At 42.7% G+C, this 27415-nt stretch overlaps 2 protein-coding genes across 3 annotated transcripts; one reads left to right on the forward strand and one right to left on the reverse strand.

Moving 5' to 3' along the window:
• The first annotated feature begins 2269 nt into the window (after nucleotides 1-2269).
• cfap20 (cilia and flagella associated protein 20) lies at nucleotides 2270-5448 on the forward strand. Of its 2 annotated transcripts, none has more exons than XM_079521911.1 (6): nucleotides 2270-2727; nucleotides 3388-3467; nucleotides 3571-3682; nucleotides 3887-4075; nucleotides 4891-5001; nucleotides 5260-5448. In XM_079521911.1, the coding sequence occupies exons 1-6, from the start codon at nucleotides 2644-2646 to the stop codon at nucleotides 5260-5262; spliced, it is 579 nt and encodes a 192-aa protein (XP_079378037.1). In that variant the 5' UTR covers nucleotides 2270-2643; the 3' UTR covers nucleotides 5263-5448. The 2 variants fall into 2 exon arrangements, with proteins under 2 accessions (XP_079378037.1, XP_079378036.1); XM_079521910.1 differs by having other exon boundaries at nucleotides 2271-2727; nucleotides 5257-5448.
• A 1607-nt stretch (nucleotides 5449-7055) lies between these two features.
• Nucleotides 7056-27050, reverse strand: LOC306938931 (diacylglycerol O-acyltransferase 1-like). The gene is made up of 17 exons (XM_079523307.1): nucleotides 26545-27050; nucleotides 23632-23719; nucleotides 18983-19023; nucleotides 18339-18424; nucleotides 15370-15422; nucleotides 14843-14948; nucleotides 14402-14530; nucleotides 13736-13807; nucleotides 13013-13116; nucleotides 12888-12926; nucleotides 12691-12732; nucleotides 12211-12255; nucleotides 10730-10842; nucleotides 10504-10569; nucleotides 10294-10381; nucleotides 9802-9864; nucleotides 7056-9414 (listed from the first exon to the last, which is right to left on the reverse strand). The coding sequence occupies exons 1-17, from the start codon at nucleotides 26823-26825 to the stop codon at nucleotides 9268-9270; spliced, it is 1563 nt and encodes a 520-aa protein (XP_079379433.1). The 5' UTR covers nucleotides 26826-27050; the 3' UTR covers nucleotides 7056-9267.
• Nucleotides 27051-27415: the final 365 nt, after the last annotated feature.

The raw sequence follows: 27415 nt of genomic DNA on the forward strand, positions 1-27415 counted from the left end.
CACATCCTAGAGGGTGACAATTTTTTCGTAAACTACCAAAATGGCTTCAGGGTCGGGAGAAGCACGATGGAGTCCATAGTTGTGTTAGACCAAGACATTAAGAAGGCGTTTATTAATAAGGAGGCAGTAGTGGGGGTATTCCTGGACATCGAAAAGGCATACGATTCAATGTGGAGGGAGGGGGTGTTGATTAAACTTCATGGGGCGGGCATTAAAGGCCGGATGTTTTATTGGATTAAGGATTTCCTCAACAACAGGACTATTCAAGTGAGAGTTGGAGGAGTCTTATCAGACACAGTGAATATTGAAAATGGCACCCCCCAGGGCTCAGTCATTAGCCCAGTCCTCTTCAATGTCATGATAAATGATATATTTAAAGAGGTTGACAATCGATTTGGTAAGTCTCTATTCGCAGACGATGGCGCCATCTGGAGGAGGGGGAAAAACATTGGGTACCTGTACAGGCAAACCCAAGAGGCCTTAGACAAAGTTGTGCAGTGGGCGGATAAGTGGGGATTTAGGATCTCCTCTGCTAAAAGTCAGTACATGGTGTTTGGGTTTAAGAGGAAAGTCCCAGCCGTGAACCTCATTATGAATGGCCACCCCCTTGAGAGAGTAGAGGTCTTCAAGTTTCTGGGCCTATGGATGGATGAGAGGCTGACATGGAAATCACATATAGAGAGGGTGCAGTGCAAGTGTGAGAAAGTAAATAACATCCTCCGCTGCCTAGGAGGCAGTGACTGGGGGGCCGAGAGAGAGACCCTGCGAATGATATACCAAGCTATGATAAGATCTACCCTAGACTATGGGAGCATAGTATTTGGGGCAGCGGCAAAGACTCACCTTAGTAAACTAGATCGGGTACAGTCAAAAGCGCTGAGAGTCTGCACCGGAGCTTTCAAAACTACCCCTATCCCGGCCTTGCTGGTGGAAATGGGGGAGGTGCCGTTAAATAACAGGAGGAAGAAGTTGGGACTGCACTACTGGGTCAAGCTAAGCGGGTTCCAGTATAGCTCCGCAGCAAAGTGTATTTTGGACGAGTGTTGGGAGTTCGTAGGAAAGGAGGGAAAAGGAGGGAAAAGCCACCTTCTTTCACCGTATAAAGCAGCTGGCAGTTAATACGGGCCTGGAACAGGATAGTATTGTTTGGGCGGTACGGCCCCCTATTCCCTTCTGGTTCCTCCCAGAGCTAGAGGTGGACCTGTCCCTGTTGGGCCGGAAAGAAGAGCTCTCAAGTGACCTTGTGCACAGGCACCTAGGGCAGTTCAAGGATGAGTGGGTGACAATATTTACTGACGGGTCCAAGGACCCAGTATCCGGGAAAGCTGGGTTCGGAATGTATGTGGAGGGGCACCAGATCCAGCAGAGCGTCCGCATATCTGACAACATGTCAGTCTTCTCAGCTGAACTGTTGGCAATTCTATGGGCCATGTGGTGGATAGAGGAGGTCAAACCGGCAAGGAGCATAATTTGCTCAGACTCTGCGGCTGCCCTGGTGGCACTGAGAGGTGGGGTGTCAAAAGCCCGCTCCGATCTAATCTGGGAGGTTACCTGCGGTGTGTACAGGGTGGAGAAAATGGGCTGCCAAGTTGTCTTTCTGTGGGTGCCTGGGCACTCGGGGGTCGAAGGCAATGAAACATCTGACCTAGTGGCCAAGAGAGCTTTAGGAAAAGAAAGAATAGACCTGAGGGTACGGCTAGGAAAGCTTGAGTGCTTCAGTATATGCAGAGAGCAACTAGGAAGCCAGTGGCAAAAGGAGTGGGCAGAGGAGGAAAGGGGGAGGCAGTACTATGCCATACAACCGTCGATAAAGAAAAAGAATACGGGCATGAACTCGGGGAGGAGGGACGACGTTGTTATGACCAGGCTGAGACTGGGTCACTGTGGCCTGGCCAGCTGTCTAAAAGTCATAGGGAAACACCCGGATGGGCTCTGTCAGTGTGGACAGACAGAGACGGTACACCATGTACTGTTCTCATGTGAGAGATATAGGCATGAGAGGCAGCAGATGTTTTTGGAACTGGCAGACCAGGGACTTGAAGTATTCTCCTTCAAGTCTATTTTTACTCCAGGGGCAGACTTCCAAAGTGTTGGACGGATAGTCTTGAATTATCTCCACTCCACTGATCTATATTCCAAAGTGTAAGAGATAGTGTTCCCGTCGCCTGAGGAGGGCAGCATTACACATACCAGTGTACAGCCTGCCGGAAACTAAAAGAAGAAGAAGAAGAAGAGCTCTATGTGGGTGATGAGCGCTGGAAGCATTCCATCTCCTAGCAACACAGAGGAGCTGAGAGGCGAGGCGACAGCGCAGCTACTGTAGCACTGACTGACTGCAGAAAGAATAATCACCACCATTGGTTAATTATCCTCTCCGGGGAAGTGCAGGGACAGACGATACAACATCGTGCCTTAGAGAAATATTTCAAAAATAGTTTTTTCCGCTCTCCATAGAAAAAACGGTGTAATTAACATTATAACTCAGCCGGAACGAGGAGTGTTATTTAGTTTCACACGGAACCTTTGAGGGGCAGATACCAGATAGCACCAATTCCGTAAACAAACGTAACGTTAGTAACAGTTGCCTTGCTTCGAGCCAAACAACAACACATGTGCGTAGGACGATACTAAGCACTATAGAACATGTTTAAGAACACGTTTCAAAGCGGATTCCTGTCCATCTTGTACAGCATCGGCAGCAAGCCTCTTCAGATATGGGATAAAAAGGTAAGCGGCACTTTAAGTAGCTGCTAGCTAAGCTAATGCTAACTACAAACCACCCCACCTCACCTGACAACAACCATTACTTTGTTTAGAAAATGAGTTATTGTCTGTTCATACATCAGGGTCTAGTTTTCACTAAAGTTACTGCCAGGTCATAAAATTAAACCTCGTGCTGCTAATGTCCACATTCCATACACTTAGTCTAAATTTAGCCAGGAAATTAGGATTAACCCAAATCCGTAGTCTCTAATGCTTTTACAAAAACCATTAGCTAACGTCAAATGTCCATTTTATCCTTTCGTTCTGTTGTTACCTTGCTAGTACTATTCAAATACAGTAAAAGCTCAAAAATACATCTGATGGTCTTGATCCGAGGCCACGCAGCACATTTAAAGTCAATACATTTTAAAACATTCAATATGCCAAACCTAGCAACAGTTATGGTTTGAGCTCTCTGAGAAAGTAAAGAAACAGAAACCGGCCTAATCAAATCAACAGTTAATTGTCATTTACTGAGCTACAGTGAGATTTTAACTTATACATGATAGTTTGTCAAAGCGTAAAATCTTTCTGCAGGCAGTTTGATTGCTTATTTTGGTGTTGTTCAGCAGAAATGAATAAATGCAAACCTTAAGGACATTGTGTTGGTGTGTGTGGTCACAGGTCAGGAATGGTCACATCAAGAGAATCACAGACAATGACATTCAGTCACTGGTGTTGGAGGTAGAGGGGACCAATGTCAGGTGATATCATTTATCTTCCGTTGAACCTTGTCACAACATCCCTAATCACTTCACTTAATGATTCTCATCAACCTCTCCAAAATGTGTCATTTTCTCCCTACAGTACCACATACATAACATGTCCTGCGGACCCCAAAAAGACACTGGGCATCAAACTTCCCTTTCTGGTCATGATCATCAAGAATCTCAAGAAGTATTTCACCTTTGAAGTCCAGGTAATGCCACAGGATACTTATGATTACTGAAAAACAAGCCATTATCACACTTATGACACTCCTATGTGTATGCACACACCACACACATAATACACACTGCCTTCAAATGGTACGGTAGGTGTATGATGAAGTCAAATGCATGCATCAATTAACTCGGTGTCATCAAGCTCCCCCCTTTTCCTCCCCCACTCTTTTTTTTCTTAGGTATTAGATGATAAAAATGTGCGTCGTCGGTTTCGGGCGAGCAACTATCAGAGCATGACGCGGGTGAAGCCATTTATCTGCACCATGCCCATGAGGCTGGACGACGGCTGGAACCAGATTCAGTTCAACCTGACAGACTTCACCCGGAGAGCCTACGGAACAAACTACATCGAAACGCTACGTGTGCAGGTAGTGCTACACCATACATGGGCAACTGGCGGCCCGGGGGCCTCATGCGGCCCTCACCTTCACTTAATGTGGCCCTAAGCTTAATACCAGAATATTGATATATCATTTATTTCAGCTGTTTCAATTCCAAACATGCAAACATGACCTGCTTTAATTACTTCAGTCCATAAAGTTAACATAATTATAACTACATGCATAAATAAAAAGATTGCTTTTCAGGATTCCAATTCAAAAATAGCAAAACAATTATTCAGGATTTCAATTCAAATATAGCAAAAGAAATAGCCGTAGATCGGCTATTTTTGCTATGACAGTAATATGCAATGGGGCCCCTCTAGAGTGAGTGTGGAACTATAGTGGCCCTCTTCATCATCAAAGTTGCCCACCCCTGTGCTACACCAACACAGACAAATTCTACCTGGTCAAATAGAGAGAGACATTTAAGTATTGGTTTGTTGCTGTAAACCACTGACCTTGATTGATGTAATCACCACCTGGAAGAACACCTGAGGAAGTGATTAGTAGGTGTGTGTTGTCTCAACATGCAGTGTTTTTCCATTCTTCAGTGTGCGAGAGAACTCTCAGATAATGTCACATGTACACACATCCCCAACTATGTGTCAGGTGTGCCGACAAGCCTTATTTAGCACATGCACAACATTAATTTTGCTAACATAACGTTCTTGTGGTTCCTCCATAGTTGGCTATGGAGACTGTCCCACAACATATTTTTCAGAGCTGAGCTGAACAGGTTGTCTATCATATTTCAAAACATGCCTTTTGTGTCTCTCTCTCCGGTCACTTTCTGTTCTCAGATCCATGCTAACTGTCGTATACGGAGGGTGTATTTCTCAGACAGACTGTACTCAGAAGATGAGCTCCCGGCAGAATTTAAACTATATCTGCCTGTTCAAAACAAGTCTAAGGTGAGCGACATGCAGATACACACATTTATGTTTAGTCGATGTTGGGCAGAAACCGTCTATGTCCAAACATGTTACTTTTCAGACAATGGAGAAAAAAAATAACCTGTGTTCACAACCTTTAAAACTTTTCAATATTAATTCAATATTTATAAAATCCAAATGTAACCACACTTAACTTGTCTCTATTTTGGGCATGAAGAAGTATACATTTCGGCAATACATTTTCAATTACATTAATGTCACTGTTTCTTACAGCAGTAACCCGTACCAAACCCCATCCAATTCCAGACGTGAAGTGCATCTGTAAGATTCCCGCTGCTGAATATGTATATGAGAGGAATTAGATTTGTATTTTGTAATGTTTTGGAGACTGTGAATGTGGAACCATGATTTCTTTTCAGTTTCTTGTGTCACACAGCACAATAAAGATTTTTTATGCACTATTAATCGCACTTGTTTTATGCATAGCATAGTTGGGGAAACATGTTTAGCTTATGTATGGATGCAGAGGTGTTTTATTCTTTAACCCTAGCATCTCTAGATCTGTTATTTTCTGCTAAAATATTTGGTGTAAAGGGAAACAAGAGCAGACCAAATGACAACAATGACAGTCATTGGCCTGAAACATTGAAGACCCCTGCTCTACACAATCTCTTCTAAAATAGCAAAAGACAAGCCAAATATAACAATGTACGACCTCTTGACTTTAGAATGGCTAATATAATCAGGTTAATCTGAATCAGAAATGGTGTTCTCTGGCTAATTACGTTCTGTTAATACAATACTACTGTCAGCAGGCTTGCCAAAGGGTGAAAAAGAGCCAAGTCAATTTATTTTGTAGAATATAAACAAGGTTTATCAAACAAATTCCATTTGGAAGGCTTTTAAAAATAATTTCCCTCTGTCAAAACATTTTATGTTTCAGTTCTTCACTTTCTTTATACAACAGATGAACAAATAAGATTTATACATTGTCGTCACATGATGAATTTTAGAGAGGGAAAAAACAAGTACAATACACAGACTTCCCTGAAAGGCAAATGTAAATCTTCATTTCAAACACGGCATCAAAGCCAGTGCTTCTCGTACCTTGTGCAACAGCACACAGACTCTTGGTGCAGCCAGACGGGAAGTCTGACCCACAAGTGAGAACAGAGTTCCCATGACAGCCCTGCAGGGCAGGCTTCATTCTCTCAGTTCAGGCTCTGGTGATACAGTACGTCCCTGTCGGCCTGTCCATCTATCCTTCTAGCTTGGCGGTAATTTCCCCAGGTGTCTAATCTAATTCACTTCACGCTGAAAAAAGAATCTAAGTAATGAAGAAAATAAATGAGATGCTCTGTTGTTTAGGCAACGAGCCGATGCAACGGTAATTGTGAAACAGGACTGATTTAGTAAATACTTATGTGGTCAGCAGCAAACAGTGTATAGCGGCATAATGAAGTATACTGTAGGCTGAATTCCACCTAGAAGGAATCAGTTGGCATCATTACATAGGTGGGGGAAGGCGAAATTAGAGAAGCGGCAGCATCGAACATTTGACCTCCTTGGAGCCATCAGTTGAACTGTTAACTGGCTTTAGTTTGAAAAGCCTTTCTAGCCAAGCAAGAAACATTTCATAGTGGATCAAATAGTTGTGCCAACCAACCTATACTGAACATGCCATGGGACCAGTGTTTGGTATAGGAGCAAATCCAAGTGTTGAATTAAATCATTGTAACTAATAACGGTAAACACAGCTACACAATTGCCACCAAGAGTGATTGAAACACTTGCAGATAGATTACAGAGCTGACACTTCAGTTGGCCGATGCTGATGTTTGGGTCAAAGATACTTGCACTGCTTGCAATGAAAGGTCATACTAATGGAAAGGAAAAACATTTCACCCACTGAAATTAAGCTATGAAGACCTTTAACGTTGCCAAGCATTTGACTGCAACCCCAGTTGGAATGGTGCACTGGGTCAATTGATTATGAAAGAAAGTCTCTTACAAATCTTATCTTCCTATTATGCATTTCTAAAAAGGGATGAACACATACAGTATATCAGGAAGTGGATTCAACTGATTATTAGACTTTTACTTGACAAAATGGTCATATCCAACTTATTTGGAAACGGTTGAAAAGGAATACCTTATCATTTGCAGTTATTTGCAGAATATGGCAAAGCAGCAACATAAGCAAGTAAAATATGCAGAAGACAACTCATGACAAAAATGAAAATGTCTTAACATGACTTACAGAATATATTAATAGAAATATTATATTGCTTGTGCCAAGAGCATACATTATGTTTTAAAGTGCATAAACGAATATTTCTACAGACATAAATCAACACCAATATTACCCTGGCTCAAATTTTGAGCTTTGCACAAGTTTTGGCTTAAATTAAATAATTGAGCAAACATACAATACATATATAGGCTATACGACATAAGGCATAATCATTTAAGGACTGAATATTACCACAGCCATAGCAGCAAAACCATACAAAGTTGCAAATAAAATCAATCTGGTAACTCTAGGTAACACCTGCATTGTGATTCACTGTTGCTTGCATTGATCATTTTCAGGTTTTACCACATGAACCCTAGTGTCCCTATTCTGGGCATGACATAAGAAAATATTCACAAAACATATCACAAACATTTGCTGAAAATAGCAAATCTACAAGCTCACAAGGCGATGCCTTGTGAGCTTGTAGATGGGTTATTTCCAGTGAAGACATTTGGTGTACTGTAGAGGGAAAAAGTGAAGGGGCCAAGTGCAGTGGGTGACCCCAGTCAACAAAGTTAGTATATAGGCTTTAAGTGGTTAAGAAACGAGAACAGTTTCCTGTATACCCCTTCATTTGTTCCCTCGTCACTACATTCCCTCCCTTCCTAACCATTTCACTCTCATAGCCTGCAGGGCAGGGCAGGGCAGGGCAGGGCAGGGCAGAAAGCGTTTTTGGAGATGCCAGCACTACTGCTGTATTTGCCGCTCTTGGTTAATAAAGCTGAGACGAACGGTGCACATTGCACAAGAAAAAAAAAGGTCAGGATATTTAAACTTGTATGCACTTTTAAAAAGTGCTAGAAAAATGGTGTGAGGAGTGTACAAAAACAATGGTTTAGCTGGTGACGCGGTTCTATCGTCCGTATGTGTGAAGTCTGTCTTTCTAGTTTACCGTATTTATCCTTCCTTGTTGGGAAAGGAAGGCAGGAAATGTTACAAATGTGTATCCAGAAGAAACATAAGGAATTAAAGAGACGAAGAAGTCAGGATATACAGTAATATGTAGTGCAGTAGCTACCACTATATATGCAAACAAAAGCTTTTCTTTGTGGAATGTAAACACATGTTGGGGACGTTTATCACAGCTGGAGATAGCCTCAACACATTATCATTGACATAGATTCTCTACTTCTTTGACATAGTACTTCTTAAAAAAAAAGTGTTTTTGGTTGAGATCTATTGTTGTTCCTCCAGCCTTGACTGTCCATTTCTAAATGTGTCATTTGCAAGGAAGGAAACTTTGCCCGACTTCCATCTCTCTAAACACGTTTACAGTCTTGATATCTTGACTTTATATTCCCGGTCAGTTGCTTGGAGTAGAACATTTTCATCTTTTCAGTGCTCAGAAAGATTCAAGAATGGTATGTCACCAATATTGGCCTCTCCTGGGATCCTTAGTCAGCGCCATTCAATTATTAGTACCAAAAGGTCTTGTCTGAAAGAAATGCTTCTTGCAAATGAAAATGGCTAATGACAAGAGTCTGTCCACAAGGATCTCTTTCCAGCAGTTCAATAGGTGGCTCAAAGCCTACTTGCTGGTGACAGTGGATCCTAAGATCGGCTAATGTAATGATTAATTTATATACGGTCCTACACTATGTCGAAAATAGCAGATCTGCTTGTAGAGCGGCTACTTTTAGTATAAATCAGGCTCAACACTGGAGATTGACTACTCCTGAACTTTCAAAAGCAGTTCTTTAATTAATTATGATGAAAATTGTTCTACTACTGTACATCGAAATATAATATATGAAAAGATATGAGAAGATTAAAAATCTTCCGGTCCAGTTCCACATAGTGCAAACATGATTGGGTCTCTTAAGACACTTTCAGCTCCTGGGTTTTCCCTTTTCCATCATTTAAATGTATACATTCATTAATTTGCATTGTCCTGCATCTGTGTGCGAGTGTATTGATTTTGTGCATGTGTCTCATGTTATCTGTCCAGTAGTATGCTGCTCTGTTTTGTAGTGTGTGTGTGTCCAGTATTACGTAGTTGCCTCATAAAGAAGTATATAGTAGTCGTGGACATACATTAAGATGGCAACTGGCTGGCCAATGATAAGTGAGATCCATACAACAGCGTTGCCATAGTTACCAGTCAGGAAGTGACCCACAAACAAGGCCAGAGGAACCTGCAGAGATAACAGAGATTACAGATCAAAGTGTGTGTATGTGCACAGCAAAATCCTCAGTGTTAAATTTAACTGAGCATATATAAATCTTGTGCAAACAGTACATAAGCAAGACATCTGAGACTGTGTATAATAGCAAGTTGAGAGAGAGAGAGAGGGCATCAAGAAACAGGTGTGTGTGTGTGTGTGTGTGTGTGTGTGTGTGAGAGAGGATTGTGTATACATTATATATATCATCTATCGGGTGGAAACCTGTCCAAAACTGTTACTTCTCAAGATGCAAATGCAAAACCAACAGATCTTCAAGCTTTTGAGCTTGTGGATCTGCTACTTTTGATGCTGTATGGGCGTTCATTTACGAAAAACGATATGCTCAGCATGACTCACCTGTGCCATCATACCCATGAAGGCCCACAGTCTGAACATCTTCAGAGGAATGCTTACCAAGTACTGAAAGACAGACAAACAAGACAGAAAAGAGATTTTAAATCTCAATGATAATTTTACCTGGTTAAAAAGAAAGAAAGTGAAGATGAAATGGATGTAAAGCAGGGAAGAGACGCAGGGGGGGCAAGGGGAGGGCTTTAGCACCCTCTGGTGGAGGCTTAGCACCCCCTAAGCCCCCCCTCAAAACAAGCCCAATTGACTGACTTCTATGTAAACCAAGATTCATTAGCCCCCCTCTAAATAGCCAGCCCCCCCATAGCACCCCCAGTCACAATTTTCTGGAGCCGTCGCTGAAGAGACGGAGGGATAGGAGGAGGGAGTGAGACAAATATATATATGCGTACAGAGATTACAATAGGATACAATGAGGAAATATAATTATGTACGTGTGCATAAAATAATCCATTGGGATTTAATGCTCTCTCAGTGTACCTCATGGAAGAATGCAGAAGCCAGGAAGACACAAGTTTGCGCCAGTAACTTGTTCACTCCATTCCTCAACATGGGTTTATAGAAGTGCCTGTGACACACACACACACACCACACACACACACACACACACACACACATTGACCTGTCCATCATACCATTTCCAATCCATAGTATTCATAGTGTAATAACAGTATAGAGCCTGGTACTCACCGCAGACACCACTTGTGAACTGGAATATTCCAGTTGGACCAGAAATAGGTGATAGACTCAGAGTTCCTGCATCAAAGACACAAAACATGTCATGGTTTAAAGACATTTTAACTACTGTTCCTACCTTCTTAAAAAACAGATTAAAACAGATTTATGTGTGTGGATATGCATTTGTGTGTGAGAGAGTGAGAAAGAGAGAATATGTGTTTTGTGTGTCTCCACTCACCACCAATCCCTGTAGAACTCCCTGTCTCCAAACTGCATCAGCTCTGCCACCAAATTCATGGAAGAGTGAAAGAACCAATAGAAGAATATTAACCATATCAAATGGTTAGGGACCTAGTAGAGGGACCAAAGGAAAGAGAGGGGGGAGGAGTGAGGAGCAATTTGAGGAGAGGAGAGGAAGGTACAAGGTAAAACAAAGACAGGCAGACCGAGAAAGAAAGGCAAACGTAAAGAATGATTGGGAATATGGTGAATGACAGGAGACGAAATTAGGAGTACAGTAGTGCATGGTTTGCAGGTGGAGGAGAGGAGGGTGAGAGGAGAGAGAAGATAGAATGGGAGACGGAAGGGAGCAATTTACTTCTATATTTACGATGTATGCAACACGTGAGCTTGCAGATTCATCTTCGGCAATCAACACAGTCGTATGACGAAGTATGAATCTGCCTTCACAGGGTTAAGGGGTTTAGATGGAATAATCAGAACCACAATGTTAGAACTAGATGGGGAGTCGATCTGGTGGTATTAGCAGCATCAAGTTGCTGCCACTTATCGTGTATTAACACCAGAAAGCATGTTGATCTTTGTGAACAGATGGACACATCTCTCTGTGCTCACTGCTCACTCTTAAATAACTCCAAGTCACTGATTTTGCAGTTCTTCATCGTTTAATGATTTATCAAAACGTTCTAAACGTATAACCCACTGTTAGTCATACTGTGTAACTTTTTCAATTAAATAATGTGAAATATGAAAGTGATCAAATCTTTCACGTGCATATCTTTTTCATAATAACCCCATATAAAAAGGGTTTAACACACAGTGTTTGTCCCCAAGTGTCTGTCCCCAACATGATGTGGGCATCGGAAATGTACCAGAAATGTATATGTATTTCAAAGTTAATTAACAATGGAGCTACGGGTGTCCTCAAAGAGATGACTAAAATGGATGTTACACAGTGGGACTTGCACCAGAACAATCTTTAAAACATGGGCTAGTCCAAACCCTTAACAGGTTCCGTCCATCCAACGTGTCCACACGTCATAAGCAATCCAACCGACGGGTTGCAATGATGTGTGTACACGTCCTAGCGCACCTTCAATGATATCAAACGAGAGAAGAATATTCAGATTTTTTTCAGAATATTGGTGGCCTTGGAGTGAGACTCCAAGGCCACCATACGCTTCGCTTTTCGTTCATGCGCGGTCCGGTCCGTTTACCGCTGCAGAAAGAATGCCTAGTCTCTCCTAATCCAGGGCGCTCTCCGTGGTTTTGATCTGATGGATATACTAAGATCTTCATTTCTGACTTGAAATGCCTCTGGTTCAAAATATGAACACGATGGATTACAGAGTAAAAGCGGCCATGTCTTCCCGGCACCCCAGAGCTCCTATTTTGAAGGAATCCCGGGGCTGATTGTGTCTTCTTCATCCTGATTTTGTCATCTTTACACTCTATATTTTCACCATCATGGTTACTCACAGCTAGTTTCAGCAGGCGTTCCACCATCCTGGAAAAGTCCATTTCCTGTCAGAGATGGAGAGGAGCACATTATAGATGAGACAAACATGTCTCAAACTTGTTTTTTCCTGGTTTTGAAGCCTGCTTTACAGTAAAGTGATGTCATTTTCTGAACTTAATGACTGTTCTATTATTTGACTTTACCCACATATAGTTATTAGTGATGATTATTTATAAAAAACTAAATCTCATTGTGTAAATATTTTGTGAAAGCACCAATAGTCATCATCATCCCCAGATAGAAGAGGTATGGTATGAGGTAAAACATTGTCATATCAACAGATGAGTCTACGCTTGGTGCATGAACAGAACAAAAACGAATCTGAAATTTGTGCAAATTAGATCATTGTAGTTGTACAGTACATGGGAACTTGGGAAGACAATACATAATGTAAATAACAATCCGAAATAGTGTGCGCGTGTGAGTGAGTGATTGAATACCTGGAATGGCTTCATAGAATTCTGTATGGTAGGCACCATCCACTGAAAAATACATACAAATATGTCATCAGCACCTAGAAATTGCAGCATGTACACAATTGTACATGCTGGTATTGTAATCAGACCAACATTGATACAGAAATCAACATGCGTAATATGAACTGAATTTTTGCGCGTCATTTATTCATTCAACCTACCTGTTGTATTAAACCCACCAGCAACTGTGTGAAGAAAAGCTGCAACAGAGAGCAAATCATGATAAAGACACATGAGTGTGTTTCTGTGTATGTGCATGGCTGCGTGCAATTCTGTGCATTCTTACCATTTCTAATAGTCTTCTTATTAGGAATCTCTTTCGTATACGACGGGACCGAGGGAAATTGAGCTGATAGCAGAGAGTAGGGGCAAAGACAAAGTAGTACATGTCTGCAGACACACACACACACACAGACACACACACACGCACACACACAGTTAATATGCGCCATATTGGTGGGGTGAATGCATACAGTAGGTACTGTAGTTCAATGTCATGTTCGTATTCTTTCTGGATTGAAATCCCATGTATTTAAAAAGCACCAGTAACATTCCCTCTTCCCCCTACATATTAGATACACTTGTTGCACATATGCTACTGGTCCATGTCTCCAAGACAAATTTTTCCCAAGAGAGTAAGTAGCCTTGAACACACTACACTTAAGTATATAGAATATATAGGGCTCAAGTGGTTCAATTTGTTGATGAAGCAAAGGTTGTACTGCAGCTGTGCATAAGTGTCGTGGTGTAAGTTGTTCTGGTTAACAGTGTCACCCTAATGCTTGCAATGTAAATACAACTTAAGCTTTATTTTAAAACATCAGTATGTTATGCTGTCACAGTTGCTGCTGAACTCAAGTAGTTACTTCTTATAGGCCTTCTGGTGGCGTGCACAACCAATGTGTTGCTGATCAGTGCAGCGGTTTACACGATTATCTCTGGCACAATAGCATAGTGAATGTTTTTGTTCATGTCTTGGTCTGTCAGACTGTTGTCATGGTTACCGTACCTCGGTAGGTGAGGTTGCCCGGGTAGGAGACATGAGTGCGCACTGAACCATTGCAATGAGCTACATTTGGACCTGGAAAAATAACACATGCACACTTAAAGACGGCATCACTTCTACTCAATGTGCAGTTCAGAACCAAATATATTCAGTACCAGTAAAACAAATATTTAAAGACACGTTGAGTATTGGTAGAACCTGTACATGCTTCGTCCAAATATTGTCAATCATCTGTTGCATGTGTGCTCTCACTATGATGCAATCTACTCACAACTCTATTTTAGGCCAATGTTTCCCACCAGTATAGGGATGCGAGGGTTCAAGTGGTTAATGTCAAATTAAAATAATAAAGTCCCTATTACACAAAGACTTGGCAGCCCCCCCTGCAGTAACTCTGAGGACAGACCCCTGTTAAAGACCCCTGATCTGGACCACTGGACTTCTGGCAGGTCTGAGTGAGTGCATGTAGCATTCCACCACAAGATGGCAGTAGCAACACTGTGGACTGCAGTTCAACTGATGGAATAAATCAATATACTAGGGCTAGACTGTCTGTGCAGGTACATGTGCCAATCAATATTATATACTGGAATTGTGGTTGCATGTGTTTCCAAATAGAAAGTTGTTGATTTACACCTGCTAAGTTAATTGTGTGTGTGATATACTTACATGAGTTGGAGCGTGTCAGTTTCTTGGCCTTGGCATGTCTGATTTCTCTGCACCATCTGTTGGTGTCTTTGTAGGAGTACAGCTTGAGAAATAGCATAGTGTAGACACCTAGAGACACCACACCACCCACTGAGAGAGAGAGAGAGAGACAGACACACAAATTGCTTGAACCCGTGTTTATGCACAAGAGATGGCATCATGTCAAATAGTTTAACATACACCAAACGTGTGTGCAGTCTGTGCACAGAGAATACCCGGCTTGTAGATCTTTTAGCTCAGTATTAAGATAAGCTATTTTCAGCTTTAGGGTCAAAGAAAATAGCAAAAACAACAATAACATTGATGTCCTCATAAGTATAGTAATACAAATGTAATGTGTGTGTGTGTGTGTGTGTGTGTGTGTGTGTGTGTGTGTGTGTGTGTGTGTGCATGCATGAGTACCTGGGGTCATGGATGTCAATATGAGTACAGTAGCTGCAGGAAACATCAGTATGGTAGTCAGGTTAAAGATGTGTATCACCAATCCGTTTTTTTCTGAGATGGTACCCTGGAAAGAGAGATGGAGGGCACAGACCAATAGAATATATCGTCACTTGTATGTCCAGAAACATTCCTTTATCATTTATTTTAAGGAAAAAATAAAATGGCTGATCAGCTATTTTCAGTACTTTTATCGGACACTGTTGTATGATGAATTAGGGCAGTCATTTACGATTTGTTTTTGACAGTGAAGGCTGTAAGGCACCTTAATCCATTCTGTGTGCTCTAATCCAACTTTCTTTAAGGGAATCCCATTGAAATCAAATTGAAATACCCTATGAAGCCTCATTTAATACTTAATTGTAGACAATCTATTGTAGCATTGTGTTCATTTACTGATGTACACTCTTGGAATGTACAAATCACATCGTGGTGCATGACACCATCGTACAATGAAGTAAAGACTAAGCATTATTGAGAAATGTTACCACAGCCAGACGTCTCTCTGTGTACAAAGCTGCCACGATGAACACATTGGACCCTAGAGACAAAGACGAAAAAAAACGGGGAAAAAACATTGAATCAGCATAGGCCATAACAGGTCCACTGTAATCATATCGAGCATTCGGCTGATGCCCTTATTGAAAGCACGATGTACTGTATGAGAAACGTTATGTAAAGTTTCTGTAGTGTTTTCGAAAGGAAGAAGCACGCACAACTCCAGCTATCTCAGCTCTTGGAACATTTTACCGGGTGCACGTCAGGAAACACATTTTAGAAGAAGGAGAATACCAGCACTCGCAGAGTAGTCCTTTAAGCCAAGGCACTTTATTGTTTCATCTTTACATGGGAAGGTGTGCTGCAAGCAGCAACACAACGTTGTGTTGCTGCTTGCAGCATACCTTCCCATGTAAAGATGAAACAATAAAGTGCCTTAAAGGACTACTCTGCAAGTTTCTGTAGTGAACATCCACAGAGCACTGCGACACAAACAATTAAAATGCACTTAATGCAGTCATTTAAAAATGTTATCTTAAAAAGAAATGCAACAGTCTTCCCATTCATCATCCTGGTTGTGTGGGGTTCGTTGGCGTCATCCCCATGTTCCCCACTTACCTTAGGGTTAGATAAAAGGGGAACATAGAACCTGGGGAATATAGATGTGCTCCTGGTTTGTTGTTGAACAACATTGCTAGACCTTATACAATAATAGGGTCAATCAAGTTGAGATTAATAACTAACCTAGTGGGAGGAAACCAGATGGTAGGACGATAAAGATAGTGGTAGAGGATAGCTGCCGAACGTGGGAGAACAGATGTACAAAATCTACTGGCAACAATCTAAGCCAGTGTAACTGCCCAGTATTTTCACCACATATCTTCACACATTTGAATGTCAAAACCTACAGGCAACATTCTTAACTGTAACTGCCAGGTATTTTGTCATAATTATGACTATGAGCATATTCATTCCATAGTAACACTGGATAATGGATATTATAATATCCAGTGCTCTTGCCCACCTTGTTGATTCCAGTTCGTGCAGATTTTTTCTATGAGAGGCGAGTGGGCAGGTAGGGAGGGGGGCCAAGTGACAAGAGGGTGCAATCCTGTGATCCTGTCATGTTTGTGCTCACCTCATCCACACACCTGCCAAGTTGAATTGTGTTGTACTTTTGTCTATGTGAAGCATATTAACGCATCTATTCATATGATCCCATTGCATGGAATCAAGCGAGTATGCAGGCTTAATGGGTGCCTGTGTTTGTTTCCGACGTACTAACAGTCCGACAGGCATTAGTCCGAAATCCTACCCAAATCCCTAACATAACCCTAACCGCATGCCACAGGTGATGTTTAAAGTACTCTTTGATGAGTTATGGCCAGTTGCGACATCCAATGAAGATTGTATTTGTATGCGAGACCTGGCTTTTATCAAGTCAAAGAACAGGTTGTCCAGTGTGTTTATAATGCCTTAGATAATGACTTCATAGTGCCTCACGTCCTGTTCATTTGACTTCAACCCTGCATGTCTGTTTTCGTTTATGAATCAACATTAACTAGAAATACTGCATCATGGGTTGTGGCGCGCTATGAGCTTGTAGATCTGCTATTTTTCAATAGCTAAAGCATAACAATAATGCTAACACCAAAAGGGGTTCCCGCCCAAAATGGGTTAACCTGCCATGGGTTAGTTTTAACCATGTCAGGAGCCACAGGTGATTTTTTACCTGCAGCACGGGTTAGTTTTAACCCACAGCAGGAGCCACGGGTGATTTTAACCTGTGTCGGACTAATGACAGTAGGACTGTTGGTATGTCTAACCAACGGCTTAATGGCCTCACACCATGTGAAAAGACCTTATACTTATGAATGTTATGCATCATCCTATTTTGGTACAGTTTTAGGCACATTTATGGCTTTATTGTGTGTACTGTAAAGGGCTGTCCACACCAAGAACGATAAGCATAACGGTAACTATATCATTTTACAAATCGCTCTAATATAACTTTAAATGAATGGCAGCGTCCACACCACAAGTATAATGACAACAACACGGCAAATTATATCATTGGAATCACTTTCAAAGAAATCTGGTGAACAATAGAAACACTGTCAGCCAATCAAAATCCCAGTACAGGGCAATTAACACTCGCATTCAGGTTTGCAACTTTGCACGTTATCGTAAATCATTGTGGATGCTCACATTGCCATCATTCTCGGTGTGGACAGCCCATAACTGTGTGGGTAAAAAAGGATTGTCACTGAGATACAGCCCTCCTGTCACATCAGCCTGAATAAATACAGGTTGAATGAACACTAGCTGTGAAAATTATCCAATCTAGCATTGAGATTAAACACCAATTTCTGTACATGTTTTAAGCATCTGTTCAATACAGTGTACTGTAGTAGTGTACAAGGCATTACCTGATTGACATCTTAAGGATTTTGCACTCTTTGACAATAGACAACACCTGTTGCATAACGTTTGCCATTTCCCTGTCAGCAATCGTGTAGTTTGAGTTTCCAACCTTGAAAGTGATGGCTGGCTCCAATAATTTTTGAGTTTTGCTAAATTTTATGGCAATACCTTTATTCCAAAGAGTTAAGTCTTAAAAAGACAAAAAAGTGTCCGCACACACCGATAGCCAAAGTGCCGATTATTTATTAGGATGCAGAGTAGGAACACCCTGAAGAAGGCAGTTGTACCTGCCGAAACGTTGGTTCCTACTCTGCATCCTAATAAATGATCGGCATTTTGGCTATCAGTGTGTGCGGCCACTTTTTTGTCTTTTTAAGACTTAACTCTTTAGATGTTTCTGCCGTGAGCTGGCACCACTACTAAGACTGGTGTGCGTTTAGCATTGTCAGAAGTTGTCAGACATGGACCTACAGATGTAAATCATGCCCTGTGAAACATTGGGAAATACAGAGGCATCAAAGCAAGTGTTCCATACCTATGATCAGGCAAGCTGCCGGCCAGCTATAGGGGTCCTTTAAGAAGAGAGAGACTACTTGGATGGGGTCAACCAAGATCCCATACCTGGGAGGAGAGAGGGCAAAGGGGAGGTCTGGAAGTTGTTGTTAAGGAGGCTTCCAGAATATTGAAATCACAGAGAGACAGATTTAAAGGGATATTTCACTTACAAATTAAACATTAAAAAAGTCTAGCCTGGGCCATGGCTCAGAGGTCCAGGCACCTAGGCTGGTAATCTAGTCTGGCAGTATGCAGTGAAGGACGATCCCAACGTCCTTCACTGCATGTCACCCCCCCCCCCCCCCCCCCCCCCCCCATCTCTGTCAGCCCACTTTCGATCTATCCCTCTACAAAAAAATAAAAAATAAAATAAAGGCAACAAAAAAACAACATCAGACAATATCGGTAACTATAGAGAACCAAGGGTGTTTTCAATGAGCACATCATGGTTAAAATGGAGTTTGAAGTTACAAACATGTTTGAAAGTGTAATATCCCTTTAAAGTATAGAATATAACATTAAAGTACATGATATAAGTGGTCTAGGAGGAGTTTAGAATAGGATGGGGAGAGTGGGGATAGGAAAGACGGGAGATAAACGTATAGCTTTGACACAATAACTCACTTTATAAGGTTCTCCAAGAAGAGGCGTGCATTGCTGAGCACCTGAGACAAAACAAAAAATAAAGTTCAAGATTAGATTGTATACCAAAGTTCAAAGTCTAGACTCTAGTTTGATCACGTAGGAGAAAGGTGTGATAATCAAGGTCACACAGATTAAAACATAATCTAGGTTCCCTAGGTTATTTTTATGGCACTTCTGCTCTGTGGGGAGATATCAAAGAGAGTATGTGAGAGTATATGTGCACATTATTAAATAGTAACTCACAATGTCACAATCATGTGGCTTGTTACTTCTCACATTACTTTTGCATGCCCAATTGCCGATTACATCAACTTGATTCACATTTTCACTATTGTGCTGTCAACTGTGAACTGAAGGATGATGTGCCACCGAGGGCACCAGTTAAGAAACACAAATTAAGGGCCGTAGTTTTTGCATTCACTTTTACTCCAGTGACATCACTGGAGTAAAGGTTTCAGGGAGTACAAATACAGCTCTGTTTCAGAGTCATGCAGGAGGCGGGATAGATCTATATGGCAACTAATGGAACATCTGTACTACAAATAAATATACAGATAATGTTGAAACTAAATGATCAACCATGTAATAATTTGAGGTTGCCCTTTTCACTGATCCCTAATTCCTGATGCTCTTGATCTTTTTTCAGTGTACACTAGTACAAGACAGTACAGCATGTGTTTTAATTCCTGGTCATATTAGCATTGTGACTTGTTATCTACCCCTAAATGGCTAGGAGGATGAGGTTATGGAACAGAACTCATGACAGTCATACAGAATGCAAGGAAGCACATAAAGGAACACAAGCCTAATGCTTGGGAGTCGGGAACCTTATTTTAGCTCTAATAGGAGGACTGTCTGGCTTAAATAACCCCTGTCCCAGTGCCCTACTGTCCTTAGGCCTGAATTTGGACAGAAGAATTGCAAAACTCTGGTAGAGATCCAGATCTGTGTGGCAATAGGCCACTGAAGCTGCATGCCCATTACCAAGCAAAGTCTGACTATAGAGACTGAACAGTAGCAAAGCTTTAAAATATTTCAGGGAAGAGCTCCACTCAACAGACAAGGGAAATAACTAGGGAATTACTCTGCTCCATTGTTTGCAGTCAGCTCTTAACTTCTCAGCTTCTCAGCTCTGTGCTGCATTTATCATGCCACAACTAGCCTGCGCTAATGTGTTAGTTCTTATAATTAATACTACGCTCAGTGACTCGCACTGGCCAGCCGCAAGTGGACCTGTTCGCTTCAGAGGAGAACACGAAGTGCCCACTGTTCTTCTCCATACAAGGAGCGGCCCCTCTAGGGCTGGATGCCCTAGCACACAGTTGGCCGAAAGGACTGTTGTATGCATTCCCCCCACTGTCCCTGATCTCTCCCACATTAGAGAGAGTGAGAGCTCAGGGTCTAGAACTGATTCTGGTGGCGCCAAGGTGGGGCCACTGGATATCAGAAATAATGCCTCTCCTATACGGCCATCCGTGGCAACTACCACTACGCAGAGACCTGCTGACACAGGCGAAAGGAGAGATAATTATTTCACCCTCAACCAGGGCATCTGGCTCTTTGGGCTTGGCCCGTGAGAGGATGAACTTAGGCACTGAGAGCCTCCCTCAGCGCGTGATTGATACTATCCAGGCGGCTAGAGCCCAGTCAACTAGAGATCAGTATGACAGGAACTGGCAGGTGTTTGAAGAATGGTGTGAGGCGGCCAATGTCGTAGCTTTCGAAGCCTCGAGAGTGCACATTTTGTCTTTTTTACAAGAATGAATGGACAAAGGCAGGGCCTTCAACACAATTAAGGTCTATGTGGCTGCTATCTCAGCATGCCATATAGGGTTTGAAGGGAAACCGGTGGGGGAAAACCGTTTGTTACGTCAGTTCATGAAAGGTGTTAGACACCTCCGACCGATCCCAAATCACCTGGTCCCAACCTGGGATTTGGCTGTAGTATTGGAATCATTGTCACAACCTCCTTTTGAACCATTGGAGGAGGTGGACATGAAGTTCTTATCATTTAAAACAGCAATATTGGTGGCACTGACGACCACGAAACGTGTCAGTGATATCCATGCACTCTCGGTGAGCCCGGAGCGTATGCGTTTCTTAGATGGGGGACACAGGGTCATTATAAAACCTAACCCGGGGTTTGTACCTAAGAACCCTTTGGCAAAATGTATTCCTGTCGAGTTGGAGACGTTCTCTCCTCCTCCTTTTTCATCAACAGAGAACAGAAGGTTACACAACCTTTGTCCAGTAAGGGCTCTAAGAGTGTACATGGACAGGACTAAGGTCTCGAGGAAGTCGGACCAACTGTTTGTGGCATATGCCCCAAGATCAGTGGGAAAACCCATAACGAAGGTAAGGCTCTCCCAATGGATAGTGGAGGCCATACAGATTTCTTATACCAGTAAAGGAATGTTGCCTCCCGAGGGGTTGAGGGCACATTCTACAAGAGGTATGTCCGCATCCTGGGCTCTCTGTAGAGGAGTCTCGATTCAGGATGTTTGTACTGCGGCAAGTTGGTCATCACCTTTGCTAGATTTTATAGACTGAATGTGTCTGCATCGTCCCTGGGACATGCAGTCCTCAGTGTAGCTTCCAGACAAGGGGATAACCCTTAGGCTGTGATTTCGGGATAACAATCAGGGAGTTTATTATGTTCCCAGTGCGAGTCACTGAGCGTAGTATTAATTATAAGAACTATAGGCTACAAACGTAACCCCGGTTCTTTAATAATACAAGCGAGGTGACTCGCCAAAACACCCTTCTTGTTCACTTCAACGAGAAGGTGCAAATGTTATCTTGAATGCCGGAGTAAACCACGGGACCCTGCATATAAGGAGGGAGGGTGGGCCATGCAGGGAACACGTGGTTTACACCCAGCCAATCGAATTGTCTGGGAGCTTATCATGTAATGCTTCTGTGATCACACCAGATGGCGCTCTTTCCCAGGGGAAGTGGGGACAGTGGGGTGAATGCATACAACAGTCCTTTCGGCCAACTGTGTGCTAGGGCAGGGGTTCTCAACCCATGGGTCGCGACCCCTCGAGGGGTCGCCAAATTATTTTCGGGGGTTACCAAATTATTTTTCAAAAAAGAAAAAAATATTTTTTCTTTTCTTTTTTTTAACTGAATGGCTGTAAAGTGGAAATGAAGAGTTTACTTATAGTACACATAGTACATGCATACACCTTCCCTAATGATTATGGTTTCAGTATTTTTTATGGTGTATTGTCTCTATTATTAAGGTTATTGTAGCAGTCAATTTATATTGGGGGTCGGGAGGGGGCGGGGCGGGGGTCCCGAGACGTTGCCAAAGCATTTTCGGGGGTCCCCGGCCAAAAAGGTTGAGAACCCCTGTGCTAGGGCATCCAGCCCTAGAGGGGCCGCTCCTTGTATGGAGAAGAACAGTGGGCACTTCGGGTTCTCCTCTGAAGCGAACAGGTCCACTTGCGGCTGGCCAGTGCGAGTCACCTCGCTTGTATTATTAAAGAACCGGGGTTACGTTTGTAACCTATAGGTTTCTGGTCTAGAGGGGCAGGTCATGGCTGAGATTTGCGGACGCCCTGATTGGTTCACCGATCTGTCTGTCAGCCCCAGTCACTCCTCTCCCCTCCTAGTGCAGCACTACGTCACATGATTTGGAGCGACACCCACCCGGAAGGGTTGACTCCCACTTCTAGACCAGATGCGTTTCCCCAGGCGAAAATGAAAGCCTGGGTGGCTATGCCACAACAAACCCCATATTCCAAGATTCTATGTGCAATTTACAGTAGAAAGCAAGGCCCTGCATATTGCTGTATGGATAGATGCATATTTTCACTGCCAGTTACAGTATAAGTGAGACGTGAATACTTAAAATCGAAAGTGGATACGAGACCCATATTAATAAACAGGTTTTAGCCTCTATGAAAATTAATTAATTGCATTTTTTTTAATTGCATTTAAATTAAAGTTATATTTCAATGGATTAATACAGATTGTAAATAGAACAATTGAAAGGGTTACCAGTAATATCTACTGAAATGTAGAGCCCAATGTATCAAAGTGAAAATGTGACAACTCTGTCAAACCTTATCTGAAATGGTAGAAACAGGAACTTAAAATGAATGGTAATGCTGTCAGTGTTTGAATAACTGTTGTTAACTGCCCCAATGCATACAGATATTACGATTTTTATGATTATGAATGATCAGACCTCTCACAGTTCCAGAATGGATAAGTGATAAGATGCACACAAGTTACAACGGTTGTGTGTGTGTGTGTGTGTGTGTCACAAACAAGCTATCAATATCAGATTAAACATCAAACACAGCATGTTGCATCACAACACACCCAGAACTGTGTGTGTGTGTGTGTGTGTGTGTGTGTGTGTGTGTGTGTGTGTGTAGGAGAGGAGGTGACAATGTATGAGTCACTGTTCCTGTTGGTTTGTGACTTTGTGAGTCAATACTACTCACAGTAGTACACTCCATGGAATACAGTGTAAGAATGAGGGTAAATGGCAGAGGAGGAAGGTTTCAACATCTCGTAGAATTCACAATTTTGGCACATCTGCGACTCACTCACCAGGGGCGTGAAAGAAGGGCCAACGTCAATGTGCCGCAGTGGTGGGTGGTTGTACTACTCACCAACATAACAACACACCAGTTGAGGATCCCTCTGTAGTTGCTGTAACCACTGGCGGAGCTGAGGAGGGACTCTTGAAGGACATGACAGCTACAGGCACACACACACACACACATACACAGAGATTTGGTAAACCTTTTAGAACATAATTGGCTTACATTCATTTCATGCGATAAAATCGTTTTGTCCAATGTGCGCACACACACACACACACACGTTGAAGGTTCAGAATCATACCGATTTTTTTCCCTCTCTGTGTACTCAATCTCTCCACTAAACTGACTGTGTGAACTTTGGCACAGTGTTAGCGTTAAGACTAGCAACTGACACGCCAGCAGGTGACCGGCTATTGCCTTGAGGAGCCCTTGACCACATATCATTTATTTGATTTGATTATGGCTGACTGCCGGACTCTGGATCCCATGTTTCATGCCCTTGTACCTTCCTGACCTCAGCTTCCTGTCTCTCCATTATTCCCGTGTCACTTTTTTCTAAAGTGTAGACAAATAACAGAAAGAAGATGGGAAAGAAGGAGTATAGGAGAAAAGGTAGGGAATGGTTGGTTGGTGAAGGACGAAAGAGGAGCAATGAGATGATAGAAGGTTGGAAGGAGGAGGGGAGGAAGGAGGTTGGAAGGAGGAGGGGAGGTGCAATGAGGAGAGAAAAATGAAAATGAGGGGATAAATGGAAGGTCAGATGTCAATCATGTCAGAGACACAGACAGAAGGGGTTTGTGTGATTTTGTGTAATCTTTGAACCCCATTTACTATTGTACCATACTACTGGCTCACTGGCAGGTGAGGCTACGCCTGTCCGTTCAACGCTCCTCACCCTGTCCACAATCGTAGCACTAAAGGTTTTCAAAGAGATATACCTGCCAGACGAGTAGGATACAAAGGCTGAAAGGCATGCATTTACATTCCAAATTTCCAATGGGTGATTGAGGGTCGCACTCTACCGCAACGGCCAATCAGCTGTCCACTAACAGTTCTCAGGTCTTGTTTTTGTCCTCTCTTTTCTCATTGTATGGATTTTGGCCAGGCAGAAAATGGATTTGGACAGGCGGATGCCTGTCCTCGCCTTATTATATTGTAGATACGCCTCTGCCCCAGCCCCAGGCACATTGATAATGTGCTTTGATGATAGGGACCAGAACCAACATAGGGACACGGGGTTAATGTGGTAAAGGCTTCTCTCCATTTGACAGCTGTTAGGAGAGGAGCTTCGGAGACGTACGTGCCAACGGAAATGTAGGCAACAAACAACCGAGAAATTATGAAATATGACACTGCTGTTTCACAACCTGTTGTACACAGGTCAGGAGGGTGGGGCAGGACAATTTTGCATTCGCAAAGGGTTTGGACATTACAAATTCTGTCCAGCATATTTGCATTCATAGCTAGCCTGCATAAAGTGATCACCTCAGTGGCAGGGTAAAATACCCAAATAACACAGTCGCACATCCTGTACTTCATATTTTATCATAAAATCTTCATATATTCCTAATGTTGGGACTCTCTCCGACAAGAAATCTTATTGCATTACATTTCTGACAGTAAGTTGTAGACTTATCCTCCCTAACCTATATCTAAAACAATATCTTTCTACACTGCTGGTTACAATGTCCAGTACATGCATAACAGCCCTGTTTTGGCTGGGGTGTGTGATTTCTCGTCACAGTGTCTCCTTAACAAAAACAAAACAAACAAAAGTAAGTATTTGTGCTGACAGTTTGTAGACAAGACTACATTACAATGTACTGTTAATCCTACATGGACTTATGTTGAGCTATTGAACATTAGTCAGCAAATAAAGGATTTCATAAGCTTCCATTAAGGGTCTAGTTCCCAGAATGATGTATTTTACATGGACAGAATACTGGACTGTGGGACACCACAGTAATCTATTTTTAATTTGATTGCAGTACAGCACTTTGGTCAGCCTTTACTTGATTTTACAAGTGCTTTATAAAAAAAGTGAGTTGACAACTTGGATTATTTCAACTAGAATGTTAACCCTCCAGCAAAGGGTTATCAAGAAAAAAACTAAACATAGATGACATTTCCAATTTTCCATAACCGCAGTCTGAACTGGAAACAGGTACACACACACACACACACACACACACACACACACACACACACACACACACACACACACACACACACACACACACACACACACACACACACACACACACACACACACACACACACACACTTCTGATTTAAGAGTACTTATTTAAACATCCTGGTAGTGTTGTGTACGTACGTACACACACACACACACACACACACACACACACACACATGGGAGGTTCAAATCAGGACTGGGTGGGAAATCTGGGAATACATGACATGAGGCTCTAATTTACCTCAATTCAGTCCCCCAAAAATCCAGACTAGTACAGTGAATAACAACTTAATCAGAAGCAACTCACAACAAGTTGTAGCTCTGGTCCATAGCTAAACAAGTTGCAACCAAGGTGTTCTTGACTGTTAAGACTGTCTCAGTTCTGCTTCCAACAAATCTTCACACACACCATTAGGCCAGCCGCCAAACTACATATATATTTGGACACTAAATGGCTTCGGATTTCAGAAGAACAAGCCCTAATAAAGTGTCATTTACCACAGCTTAGCCTAAAGATTTGCTCACTGTCAAAGTGCAAGCATAGTTCATGAAACCATGATTTAGGTCCAGAATAAAGCGATCTTATCAAGGGAACCATATTACTGTTGATTTATGATGAGGGATCATGTTCTCTTAATCTCTTGACATAAATGTTTAGCCCGTACCGTTTGTGTCGTCGTACAATGAACTTTGTCTCACACCGAAAATAGCTGATCTATGCGTATGCGGCGCGTTGTGAACTTGTAGATCGGCTATTTTCGGTAGCAGCCGCAGGGGCTCACCCTAGTCGCGAGGCGATATCTTCCACGTTGCTTCTCTCCTTCCCCGGACTGCGTGGTGAGGTGGGACTGGGATGCTGCTGCAGCAGCTCCCTCTCCGCCACCTTCCCGTTGCTCGTCTGCGGCGTGGAGGAGGCTGCTTTCACTTTGTGATCGGCCGCCCCGGCGGCGTGCGGTCTGCTGCTCCCGTCCCCTTGTTTCGGATGTGTGCCGCCGACCGTGATGGTTCTCCTCCGGCGACGGGGGGAGGGTTGTCCCGACGTCGCGGCTCTGCTGTCGCCCATTTCAGCCGGTGTTGCCGTGATCAGTTCTACCTGGTGGTGGACATGTTAAAATGCTGTGTGTGAGTGTGACCTGAAGCTTCCCACTGTCCCCTCCTCGGAGTCGGCTCCCTGTGTGTGTAATGTATCTGCTCTGCTGTCGAGAGACTGATTGAAATGATTTGACGCCGCCACGCCGGACGAGTTGTTGCCAGATTGGAGGGAAAGAACGCCGAGGTGAAGGAAGCCTTGCAGTTCAGAACTTCAGTTGTAAAAAACTGGGTTGCCAGGTTTGGTTAGAAAACTGATATCCCCCTACACGGTGCTATTTAGAATTTCAGTCACATTCAGTGAGTAGACTAAGTGGTGCACAAACTGCACATGCATGTGTGGCAGAGTCTGACTCAGAGGCCAGGACCTCTGGTTCTCAACCTGTGGACCGACCCAGGACCCCCAGGGGCCAGGGGGTCCCCAGATGATTAGCTTAATGTGCAACATTGTTTTCTCACTCAACAGTAAACAAACCAACTACAGTAAGTGTATCTCTAAAGTGACACTTTTGATACCTTTTTAAGACCTCTAAAATGAAATAATGATAACTGGCGTGGCGTCTC

The sequence above is a fragment of the Electrona antarctica genome (assembly GCF_951216825.1).
Source record: "Electrona antarctica genome assembly, chromosome: 15".
Classification (NCBI taxonomy): domain Eukaryota; kingdom Metazoa; phylum Chordata; class Actinopteri; order Myctophiformes; family Myctophidae; genus Electrona; species Electrona antarctica.

What these genes read in the sequence shown, in the direction of transcription:
- cfap20 (XM_079521910.1), top strand. Translation starts at nt 2,644, where the DNA reads ATGTTTAAGAACACGTTTCAAAGCGGATTCCTGTCCATCTTGTACAGC. An exon ending in GTAGAGGGGACCAATGTCAG is followed by an intron (nt 3,468 to 3,570) that starts GTGATATCATTT and finishes TTCTCCCTACAG; the next exon opens with TACCACATACATAACATGTC. An exon ending in ATTTCACCTTTGAAGTCCAG is followed by an intron (nt 3,683 to 3,886) that starts GTAATGCCACAG and finishes TTTTTTTCTTAG; the next exon opens with GTATTAGATGATAAAAATGT.
- LOC306938931 (XM_079523307.1), bottom strand. Translation starts at nt 26,825, where the DNA reads ATGGGCGACAGCAGAGCCGCGACGTCGGGACAACCCTCCCCCCGTCGC. An exon ending in ACTGACACGCTCCAACTCAT is followed by an intron (nt 13,808 to 14,401) that starts GTAAGTATATCA and finishes TTATTTTTCCAG; the next exon opens with GTCCAAATGTAGCTCATTGC. An exon ending in CTTCTGCATTCTTCCATGAG is followed by an intron (nt 9,865 to 10,293) that starts GTACACTGAGAG and finishes TCTGTCTTTCAG; the next exon opens with TACTTGGTAAGCATTCCTCT.